This window comes from Eurosta solidaginis, chromosome 3, assembly GCF_040869045.1.
Source record: "Eurosta solidaginis isolate ZX-2024a chromosome 3, ASM4086904v1, whole genome shotgun sequence".
NCBI lineage: Eukaryota > Metazoa > Arthropoda > Insecta > Diptera > Tephritidae > Eurosta > Eurosta solidaginis.
This window is the reverse complement of record NC_090321.1, coordinates 64,018,018-64,030,245: the sequence shown is the minus strand read 5'-3', so window position 1 is coordinate 64,030,245 and position 12,228 is coordinate 64,018,018. Positions and strand designations below refer to the sequence as shown.

The following is a 12,228-nucleotide window of genomic DNA, read 5'->3' as shown; positions in this document are numbered from 1 at the left end:
TCGGTAGACTCACCCATACCTCATTGATAGCATTATTTTTCTCGCCCACTTCAACAAACATTTGTTCCAAGTGCATACGCTGACTATTATCGTTCGTTTGCAGCGAATTAATTAGCTCGCTACGCACTTCAAGCAGCTGTTGATCACGACGAATCTGTTCCTCTAATTGTTCGATATTGAAATGTGCTTTGGTTAATTCAATTTTGAGTTTATCGATTTCACGACGTTTTTCGCTCTCGGATTGGCGCAATTTGATAAGCTGGCGCAAAAGATGTTTAAGGGGAGTTAGTAAAAAATTTACAAATTATTCCGAAAAACACTCACCTCGGCTGACTCTCTAGGACTTTCTACCACAACTTCCTCCATATTCTTCTCACGTTCCAATAATTCTCTAAGATGAGCGCATAAATAAAATATTAAAAACATATTTTTAGGTTAGGACTGTGCATGAAGTGCTGCTGGTTTTATTTTTGAAGTCCCTATCATCACTTTCTTAAAACTTACCGATTACGTTCTTCAAGCTCAGCAATATGATTCCTCAATTTATCCATAACTCTGATTTCCTGTGAAGTTTTCGTAGACTTTTATATTTCTTTTTTCTTTCTTATTCGCATTAATTCTTACCTCTTGCAGCTTATCAACCTGCACCACAAATTCTTGTTTCTCCTTTTCTAGTGTCTCTATTTTTGCTTTCAATTTGTGTATCTCCTTTTTCAGCTCCTTCTCATGAATTATATGTTTTTCGTCAGGTTGTGGTTTTGCTTGGATTACTTCTTCCATTTCTTTTTTAGTCTTTTCGAGCTCGGCTTCGAGTTTTTGTATGATTTCATTTTTATCGTGTTTTTCTTTCTTATCGTGATTTAGCTGGTTCTCAGCTTGTTGTAATTTCTTAGTGAGGGTTTGTATACTAAAAGAAATTACGAGTAAACAAGTAAGGAAGGCTAAGTTCGGGTGTAAACGAACATTACATACTCAGCTGAGAGCTTTGGAGACAAAATAAGGGAACATCACCATGTAGGGAAATGAACCTAGGGTAACCCTGGAATGTGTTTGTATGAATCAACTGGAAGGTATTAAAGAGTATTTTAAAAGGGAGTGGGCCATAGTTCTATAGGTGGACGCCATTTCGGGATATCGCCATAAAGGTGGAACAAGGGTGACTCTAGAATGGCTTTTACGATATGGGAATTAAATGAAAGGCGTTAATGAGTACTTTAAAAGGTAGTGGGCCTTAGTTCTATAGGTCGACGCCTTTTTGAGATATCGCCATAAAGGTGGACCAGGGATGACTCTAGAATTTGTTTGTACGATATGGGTATCAAATGAAAGTTGTTAATGAGTATTTTTAATGGGAGTGGGCCTTAGTTTTATAGGTGGACGCCTTTTCGAGATATCGCCATAAAGGTGGACCAGGGGTGACTCTAGAATGTGTTTGTACGATATGGGTATCAAACGAAAGGTGTTAATGAGTATTTTAAATGGGAGTGGGCCTTAGTTGTACATGTGAAGGCGTTTTCGAGATATCAACTAAAATGTGGACCAGGGTGACCCAGAACATCATCTGTCGAGTACCGCTAATTTATTTATATATGCAATACCACGAACAAAGAACGTTCTGTAATCCAGGCGGATTTAAATCGTTTAGTTACTTGGTGTAATGCGAATTTTATGCCTCTCAACATAGAAAAATGTAAATCCATGTGTTTTTCACGTGGGAACATACAGCCAGCTTCCTACACAATTAATGGCCAATCTCTGGAAAGCGTTGATGTTTTTGTCGACTTTGGAGTTACAATGAATTGCAAACTTAGTTTCAACCCTCATATTAATGCCACAGTCAATAAAGCTAGAGGAGTTTTAGCATTTGTGAAAAGATGGGCAAAAGAGTTTAGTTATCCTTACGTTACAAAAACCCTTTTTACATCATTGGTGAGGCCGATATTAGAATATGGAACGATAATTTGTAATCCGCGTTATCAAGTTCATGTGGATAGACTAGAATCAATTCAAAAACAGTTTTTACTTTTCGCCTTGAGAAATCTTCAATGGGACTCTCCGTATAATCTTCCTCCTTACACTAATCGATTAAAACTAATAAATCTTCCTACCCTTGGAAGTCGTAGAGAAATGCTAGGTGTACTATTTATGGCTAGACTTTTAAATGCATCGATTTCACGCCCATTTCTTTTGAACGAAGTAAACTTGAATGTTCCATGCCGAGTTTCAAGGCATTATAAACCTATAATTCTTAAACAATGCAGAAGCAATTTCCAACTACATGAACCTTTTCTATCTTTGTGTGAAGATTATAACTCTCACTCGAGAATAATTGAAAAAAAAAAATAAAAAAAATTTATGAATTAAAAAAAAAACAAAAACAGGATTAGCCTGGTTTCATCGGACCACTTGAGGGCAGTTCGCTGCCACAAAGTCCGAGAAAAAAAAAACAAAAAAACAAAATATTCCTGCCAAGATTCCAAGGGCTTTTGATTTCGCCCTGCAGAACTTTTTCATTTTATTCTACTTAATATGGGAGGGTCACATCCATTTTTCAAAGTTTTTTCTAAAGTTATATTTTGCGTCAATAAACCAATCTAATTACAATGTTTCATCCCTTGTTTCGTATTTGGTATAGAATTATGGAATTTTTTTCATGTTTCTTAATTTTCGATATCGAAGAAGTGGGCGTGGTCATAGTCGGATTTCGGCCATTTTTAGTGCCAAGATAAAGTGAGTTCAGATAAGTATGTGAACTAAGTTTAGTAAAGATATACCTATCGATTTTTTCTCAAGTTATCGTCATAGAATCTATGCTCCTACCAAATTTCATAAGGATTGGTTAATTCTAGTTGGTATTCTAGACAAATTAAATGAAAAAGGGCGGAACCACGCCCATTCTGAAACTTTATTTTATTTTTGTATTTTGTTGCACCATATAATTACTGGAGTTGAATGTTGACATAATTTATTTATATACTGTAAAGATAATCAATTTTTTGTTAAAATTTTACTTAAAAAACATTTTTTTCTTCATCCGATTTAGCTAATTTTTTGTTTGAAACATATATAGTAATAGTAGTAACGTTCCTGCCAAATTTCATCATGTTATCTTCAACGACTGTGGAATTACGGCTTGCAAAACTTTCAAATTACCTTCTTTCAAAAGTGGGCGGTGCCATGCCCGTTGTCCAAAACTTTACTAATTTTCCATTCTACGTCATAAGGTTAACCCACCTACCAAGTTTCATCGCTTTATCTGTCTGTGGTAATGAATTATCGCACTTTTTGGATTTTTCGAAATTTTCGATATCGAAAAAGTGGGCGTGGTTATAGTCCGATTTCGTTCAATTTAAATAGCGATCTGAGATGAGTGCCCAGGAACCTACATACCAAATTCCATCAAGATACCTCAAAATTTACTCAAATTATCGTGTTTACGGACGGACGGACGGACGGCCGGACATGGCTAAATAAATTTCTTTTTTCGCCCAGATCATTTTGATATATAGAAGTCTATATCTATCTCGATTAGTTTATGCCGTTACGGATTGCCGTTATGCGAACAAAGTTAATATACTCTGTGAGCCCTGCTCAGCTGAGTATAAAAATTGCAACAACAAATCTACTACGAGTGTGAAGATATGGGATTAATAAGAGAAAGAGAATGGCACCCACTAATTAAATATTGAATAGGGCTTCGACTCTGAGTACGAATGCTTGAGAAACCAGGCACATGTATATCTATTGGAGTTCTCAGCCTGTTGGTTCTTCTCTGCTCTCTGGTAATCTTGTGTGTTCCTTTCACAAAGTGTTTCTCTTTGAGTGAAAAAGAGGGCTGCGTGACCTAATTCAACAGATAGAAATTGGAGGATGGCATAACTACATAAAGGTTGGGTTAGGTTAACTTAAAAGGACCAGTCCGATAAGTTGCATCCCAGCCCGGCATTTAGGCTAACAATAGGCCCATTATGATGCCCTTAACGGCAAAGTAACTCCTATTATTCAGATTCTTATTAATTTTCTCTAATATCGATTATTATTATCATTGTAATACCAAAGTATTATCCCAACAAGTGTCTGGTGAACCACGTTCTCAAAGTCAAATACCATGAACTCGCAGCTGAGGAAAGCAACCTCCAAAGGGAGACGTGCGTCACTCTATCTCAACTCCCATTAAGATATTGTAATAGGTTAAATTCTTTCTTATCCAAACCCGAATTACCCAAAATATGTCCCGCTTGTAACGTGTCCCCACATGATACCAACCATCTTTTCAATTGCAATTTGGAACCAAAGACTCGAACAACCTGATCGCTTTGGTCCAACCCTATTGAAACAGCAAGTTTCCTCTGACTCCCGTTGGAGGATGTTGATGAAAATTTGTGAGTGATTGTACCCCTATTGGATTGTTCGAAGCACTGCTACAACAGTAACAACAACATAGATAATACCACTGATAGGCGAAATCGCTAAGAGATAATTCATTCGTCTGACCTATCGTTCTCAATACATCGTGATGCCGTTAGATCTATTTTGCTTGACCTTTCAGCTTATTACTGTATGTGAAGGCTTCTAATGTACATAAGTACCTCTTCAGGTTTTTTTACTTTATCACAAAGGGATTATGTGTCACGTCACCTTGACAGAATGACGTATATGCAGAGAATAGGAGTCGGCGTTTCATCCTCTAGCTCACAAAAACGACAGATTCGTGTATCGGATAGATATAAATTACTTAGTTAATATCGTAGACTACAGTGTACCGTATAGTACACATTGAGAGCTCGAAGGTCCTCTCTGCTTAGAATATTGAGATTGGCTGATACTGTCGATGCCGGCAACATAAATAATTTAGCCTGTCTTTGCCCTGGCAATTCAATCCTCTTTTGTCTGAACTGCTTGGTTTCCCAGTTACTTATGAATTCCTTACTGTGTGCCTTTGTGAGTACACAAAAGGCTTCTGAACCTGCTGCTATAACACTCTGCTTAGCTAGGTAGCCTGCCAGCTCATTAACTTCATGTGCCTTATTCCTTCTGGAACCCGTCCTAAAAAAACTTTGTTTTTTGCTACCAGATCGTTACGGCTCCAATGCACTCATCCACTTAAAAATAAATGTGTAAGACTGCAAGGCACGTAAAGCTGCCTGGCTGTATGACATAATGAGGATACTCCTCGAATATAAGCCTCTTTGCAGACATTTTCTACTGCAACTTCTATTGCATGAATTTCTGCCGAAAATTGGTGGTGAAGCTCGGCCCATAGTTGCCAGCTCCAGTTATTGCTCATTTGTGATCCCTTCGTAAAGCAGACCTCTGAGTCAGGGAGAGTTGAGCTCCCTGTTTTCCAAAAAGTTCTGTCAACAATGGACACCTCAAAACTTATTGATCTTCTGAGCATCGGAGTCACTGCATCATGTGGTTGCAATACTGGATTTTTTATGAACTTTCTCATTCCTGTTATGTGGCCTGTCTTGTTGCCGCTGTTAAGCACAGATATTGAAGTCTTATGCAGCGAGTGTTGCGTCTTTCAGTATTAGAATAGGGAAGAGGCATTTCCACTAAAGCACTAAGTGCATCAGCAAGGTGTGTGTGGTCTTCAGCCATCAAACTAACGAAGCATAGGTGACTATTGGCTTCAAAACTGTATTAAATGCCCAGTATACCATTTTGGGAGGTAGTCTCTATGTTTTGTCACAGATTCGAGTGCAGGCGAACAAAGTTCTTGTTGCTTTGTTAGATGCGCATTCCACTTGAGAATTCTGTTTAACCTCTAGGTATTTTGCTTCCAAAGAAAATTTGATCTTGGTGCCTCCCAGTAACCTATCTCTTGCAGATTTGCACTTCCTGTAGCCAATAAATTTAACTGTCGCTCTTATTTCGAACTTGAAACCCTCCACGAATCATTTAAAAATGGTTGGCCTAAAGCAGCCAACCTCTTATACAATACAGTGGATATGATTTATATAGCAGCATCGTATTACAATAAGTGCTTGAAGTTAACAACGATACTCACAAGAGAAGAAAGATAGGAGGTTGGTAGCAAGAGGTACAGGGTGCCATTGTTGTAGTTGTTGTGACTACATAAATGTTCCCCAAAGGAATATTGCGCATATGAGCAACTCTTTATCGGATATGATTCCTGTGTATGCACCTTCTGATGCTTAAAGCTTTTGTCACTAAACTTTGGTGTCTGCTCGGGCGACAGGCGGCAGTTGTGATATAGGGGGTAGTGTTTTGAAAAACCAGAGATTCCAAGGTCAAGGCATATGCTTAGTTACATTGAAAATACCTTAGAGACCCTTAATTGACCGGCCCACCCAAGCAGTGGTTTGGAGAGCCCTATGAGTTAATCTTTGTCGTGAAAGACATTTGTGGATAAATACATTAGCCTTAACTGATGTTGGAGTCGGTCTTTATCTCCTCAATTATTAATATTATAGAATAGAATGCAATTCTGATCCAAAAACCATTAAGTTATTAATTAAAATTTTACGAACAAACTTACTTTTCCTTACAGCTTTTCAACTCATCCAAAAGCTTTGCCTTCTCCGTTTGCTCGTGTGTACATTCCTCCGTATTCTGTTGCAATGTGGCCTTAAGTTTTTCATGTTGTTTCTCCAAATTACGCAGCTTACGATTCATCTACATATTACATTTCGTTGGTAAATAAAGTTATTAAAAGCTACAGTTACCACATTTTTTTAGCTTTCGCATCTTTAAAGCTTCAAAACGGGTTTCACTACAGATTTGAAACTCAAAAGCACCGAAAGCTTTCAAGCGGTAAAGCTCCCAACTTTCAAAGGAAAATTACCTCAGCGATCTGTGATTCCCGCTTTCCTACATCAGCATCAGTCTTTTCTTTTAACTCTTTTTCCAAAGCCTCCAACTCATTAGCGTGTATAGCCTTCAGCTCCGCTAATTTCTTCTCAGACAACGAAAGAGATTTTCTACCCTCCTATGCATGGGATAAAAGTTAGCTTTCTCCGCCGTAAATATATATTTATATATTCACCTGAATTTCCTTTTGCATTTTAACAATTTGCGCATCCATCTCAGGATCCCGGGCATTTGCTAGCCCATTAACACAATCAAAGAGGTCTTGCAATTTTTTATGCTGTAAGAGAGGTTTAATTATAATAGTTAGTAATTCACGCTTTAAGTTTTAGAGTATTGAGCTTTTTTACTAACAAAGTTTGAAGTTAAAACTTTATTAATTTTATATAAGCCTAAAAGCTAGCAGTAAAACTTTAACTGGCTTTGCTATACACTGAATATATCCTGTTCATAATATACATATCCAATATAATATAGTAGGCGAACTTATGTAGAAACTTCTCGACTGAAAAGATCTCCCAAATACAAACTTAACTATAATGGCAAGCTGAATACTTGAAAAAAGTGAGGTAATTCCATTGGAAAAATGTTTCCTTAAAAAACTGCTGTGGAGTGCTTCTAACCGAAAAAGTTCTCGTGTACGACGAAAAGCTTTCATCCTATGAAATCTCATTTTCGCCTTATGATACTAGTTAGCACATTTGATTTTAGTATCTTTAAATATCACCTTTAAATCTAAGAGCTTTCACCATAAAATGTTTCACCAGAGCTTTCAATATATGGCGATTTTACTCTAAAAGCATTTGCTAAAAAATTGTATATCCTGAAAGGATTTATGCATTCACTCCCTCACACCAGAACTTTTTACCGTATCGATTTTTGTATCAGAAGATTTCAAGCGTAAAGCTTTAACCACCAAAAAAATACAGAATTTCGTTAGAATAAAATTAAAAAAGCTTTTACTTTTAAAACGATTTCGTTGAGGATTGCTTCCGGTTTAGGTTTTCCTTAAAAAAAAATTCAGACAAGAAGTTTTTCACTTGAAAAGTGTGGTGCCTAAAGCTCTCAAACAAAAAACATACAAAAAGTATTTTAGAATTCTGCTTAATATTAATTTTTTTTAAAAGATTTTTTATGGTAAGGCGCTTTCAGTTCAAAAAAGCTTTCCTTAACCCGCTTTTGTCCAAAAATCCTATAAACTTCTTCTATGATGCTTTTAACAAACTGCTTTCGTCCTTTAAAGTTTTTAACAAAAAAACTATCCTCAGCATCTGTTTGATTTTATAATACCAGAAGCTGTAACTGTAAGCTTTCACCTTCGGCGATTTCTTTCGAAGCTTTCGCTAGGTATTTTATACTTGCGGTTTTTATTTAAAATTACTAACATGTTTTTGTTCCATGCTAAAATCTTTCATGCCAGAAGTATTTATTTCAAAAGCGTCCTTACATATCTACATAAAGCTTTCACCTACAAACATTCAAGCCGGCAATTTTTAGACTAAAGGCTTTCCCCAAAAAATTAGAATGGAGCTTTTCAATGTAACCTGTATGATAAAATAGACTTATGGTACAAATCTTTGTAACAGAATCAGATAACTTAAAGCTTATTATCTGAAAAGTTTAATTATACTTTTTTAGCAGAACGGTTCATTCTAAAAGCTTCCGACCTTAAACACTTCACACATTATGATCTAATGCTGAAAGCGTTCTTATTATTATCATTAGATTCTTACACTTGTGCACTCATCATGGAAGCTATAACCATACAAGTATTTTGAAACGCTTTACCCACACAACTTTTACCACAAAATTTTATTTTTCAAAAATTCTCTACCCAGTTGCTTCTACACTATACACTATAAGCAACTTCATACAAAAAATTTCACCCGCGACCATGATTCAATTACTAGAGGTTTGTTCTCCAATGATGACAGATCTTTAACACTCCCAAATTGAAAAATCTGGACGGGTTGCATTTACGAAGTAAGGAAAACGGGGAATGATTCAATTCTCTTCAGTGAAAATTGTAGTAGAAAAGTATCTTTGATAGTATATTAGTTTTTGGGGAAATAATTCATTTTCTACTAAATATTTCGTGAAGTGATAAAGTTATGTTGGTTTGGTCATTCTTTTAGAAATAGTTTGAAGAATGTCGTACGTTAGAATTTTAATTAAAAATGCACTATCTCAAAATTGTTTTCAAATACTCCCTATATGAGCATAAGTTCAATGCATTTTGTCATAAGAGGCAGTTAATGAAAAGCATTCTGAGATGAAGCGTTCTTCAATCTAACTCTAATATAGGGCGGTTTTGTGACAAATCCTGAATTGGGAATTTTTTGAAAAATATTTTGAGATAGCACGATTTTAAATAGGCAGCTGACATGGGGTGTTACGCTACTCAGCAACCGCAATGAACTGACAAAAACAAAAATAAAAGAAAATGGCTTATTGTCTTAGAACTTTATATTCCTACCTTGACTTTGACAGCCGATTTAAGCTCTTGTGCGGTCCTGCTACACAGGAAGTATTCACCTTTTTATTTGAAATTTCGGAAAGCTCCTTTCCGTTAAGTATTCATGGAAGCGTTCCGGATAAACTGTTAATTTACGGAATACGTTCATTTGATACTACCTCACGAGATCCGAATATATCAAATAAGTATATACAAAATATTCCAAATATAAACTGATTTACCAAATTCTTAAATGGAGACGAATATTCCGAACATACGGAATTAACAGAACAGAAGGTCGGCTTTTAATACGCACCTAAAAATATCGAGAGAAGTGTCAAAAGACGCCTATTGACCTCGATAACAATAATACGAAAGCGGAAATAAAAAGTTTAGCTCGTTCAAAGATATTGACGAAAACCCGAAAAATGGCCCCGGGTTGCGTTGGCGGCCTTCAGCCGAGGTTATAAAAAATAACCCTGGCCAGTCCACCAATGAGGTGGGATCAAAATTAAATGCGTGCAAAATCCATTTGTACACAAAATTTTACCCCTGTGGGCTAGGGGAAAGAATATACCCACGGTAGGTATACCGGTCGTAAAAGGCGACCATAATACCATGGGTACCCAATCCATGAGTAAGGTGTTTTACTCGAAAGGTAGAGGGTGGACACCCTGTGGGACCCTGCGCATGGTCCTTATAAAAACTGCTACCGCGGGAGCAGGAGAAGCCAGTGTGATCTGATGCACGGCATCGAACGATGCTTCGTACTCAGGTCTCCCTCCTGTCCTGGGATGGCCTCCTTGTGGGAGCATCGCGGGGGTTGTGGTTTCAAATAGAGTTCGCTTATGACACACGCTCTGAGTAGACTTGTTTTCCCTTGGGCCTTGGGGACAGAAGCCCAAGGGAATTCGGTCTCATGCTTGCCACAGCAATCCCAATTTCATTGAGAAACTGCCCCTGAGGGGCAGATGAAAAAGTTGGTCACATCCCATAATTGTGGCAACCGAAGAAAAATGGTGACGAAAGATGGTGAAGAAACGCATGTCTATCGTCAGCCGAAAAACAATCGATAATTGTACGAGTGGGCCAGTGATCATCTCGTCTTTTGAGATGTTTGAGGCTGCTTTAGACTGCGTAAGCGAATAGGAGGCGTTCGCGGAATGAATGGCCACATCCTAAATGTGGCAAGATTTGATGCTGTCAAATCACTGCAGTGTGGCGGACTGCAATGCGAGGATGTTGCTGGGGCAGGTACTCGGTACTTACAGGTCTGTGAGCGGAAAAGGTTGGACACATCCCTTTAATTGTCGTAGGAGTGTATTCGGAAGCAAAATGGAGCACAATTGTTGCGTAATTTGAGTGAAAATTGGAGAGAAATTAGTAGCAAAAATGGAAGCCAAATGTAGCACAATATGGCGCGCAATGTTTGTCAACGTAGTGTGGCCATAAGCGATGTCGAGAGACATTGCTGAGGCGGGCACTCGGCACTCACAAGTCTGTGTGCGGAAAAGGTTGGTCACATCCCTTGATTTTAATTGTGATGTGGAGTTTAAAACGGAGCAAGCTCGTTTGTCAACGTAGTGCGGCCCTCAAGCAATATCTAAGCAAAACCAAGCTCCGTCGTTAACAATGTTTTACATTGTTGTCACACTGCAGGACAGGAAAGGTTGGTCACATTCCTAAATTGTGACATAACACAATATCTCAATCTGATTAACATGTTAATCAGATATCGAGATATCAAAATCAATGAAAGAGAGATTCTGAGGCAAGCACGGAACTCGCGGTGGAGTTGCCGTGCAACCGGGTGCCATTACCCGAAAACGGAAGGGGAGGATGGTTAGTCCTCCTCGGCCAAACCAAGGCTGATTGACTTGAAGACCCCAGCTCACCGATTGGTACCAACTTGTTGGGCCGAAGATCAACGGACATTGATCTGTGTTTTACACCGGAGGTAGGTCTACGAAGACAGGAACTTCTGTAAGCACTTATCGACTGTACACAAAATCTTTTTCAATGCACAAAAATATTACAAAAATCACATGAAAATTGCCAACTTCAACTGCAAATATTTCCGGACAGAGATACAATTTTTCTTTTCCGCCTTCGGATTATTGTTGTCGAGGTCACCTCTCTCGATATTTTTGGGCGCGTATTAGAAGTAGACTCCTGTTCTAGACTTTTACCGAATAAGTTAACCAGAGCTGTAAAAAGATTGAATCAATTGAGTGTACATTCTCTCAGCATTCTTTTAAAAAATTATGATTTTTTGGTTGCATATTATAAATCTCTATTCCTGAATGGTGTCAATGTAGGAACAATTCCCAATCTTTAATGAATGCACATTTTTTTTTTCCAGTCAGTACTAAATACTTTTTCACCAAGGTTATTTTTTGGTATACTTTCATTGCCATCAGATATGTTAAATCAATTTAGGAGTTGGGTGCAAAAAAGGCGTAAAATTTATCTACAGAAATAATAGCCCCTCCTAATTATTCAAGTAGTTTAGTCTTTAAGAATTCATGAGCTTAACACCGGCTTATAATAATTGAATATTCAACATTATTTTTGAAAAGAAAGAAACAATTACCGGCATACTGCGATTTTAACATTTCGAAAACCGCCACATAATCATATCAGTCAATTTCGAATGTTATCAAAGGTTTCATCGAGATTCGAACCGCGAATCACACGGTGAAACTACAGTTGCCTTAAATCATCGCAATATGCCAGTAACTGTTTCTTTCTTTTCAGTTTCTCTTAAACTTCGCAAAGACAATCTATTGCTTTCCGCTATATGTCAAAATGGTTCTATATGTCCTACTTATTTTGCTATTGTAGTAAAATGGATTTTGTAAATGAACACATTGTGCATTGGCCAAAGAGAGTAAATTATGGATATTTTTTGTCGATAATATAACAAAAACAGATACTGG

General features: G+C 37.4%; 2 protein-coding genes across 7 annotated transcripts in view; one reads left to right on the top strand and one right to left on the bottom strand.

Moving 5' to 3' along the window:
- The window catches only part of salto, a 94,501-nt gene that overhangs the window by 61,189 nt on the left and 21,084 nt on the right, over nucleotides 1–12,228 (bottom strand). For 5 of the 6 annotated variants that reach the window (XM_067772025.1, XM_067772027.1, XM_067772029.1 and 2 more), the window contains 7 exons: nucleotides 7,013–7,114; nucleotides 6,812–6,955; nucleotides 6,506–6,642; nucleotides 625–907; nucleotides 505–563; nucleotides 325–391; nucleotides 14–259 (listed from right to left, as the gene is read on the bottom strand). In XM_067772025.1, coding sequence (XP_067628126.1) covers nucleotides 14–259; nucleotides 325–391; nucleotides 505–563; nucleotides 625–907; nucleotides 6,506–6,642; nucleotides 6,812–6,955; nucleotides 7,013–7,114 — 1,038 coding nt within the window. The remainder of the gene's footprint in view (nucleotides 1–13; nucleotides 260–324; nucleotides 392–504; nucleotides 564–624; nucleotides 908–6,505; nucleotides 6,643–6,811; nucleotides 6,956–7,012; nucleotides 7,115–12,228) is intronic. The other variant, XM_067772026.1, reaches the window with a different exon arrangement.
- The window catches only part of LOC137243840 (spondin-1), a 139,188-nt gene that overhangs the window by 108,441 nt on the left and 18,519 nt on the right, over nucleotides 1–12,228 (top strand). The window lies entirely within an intron of this gene.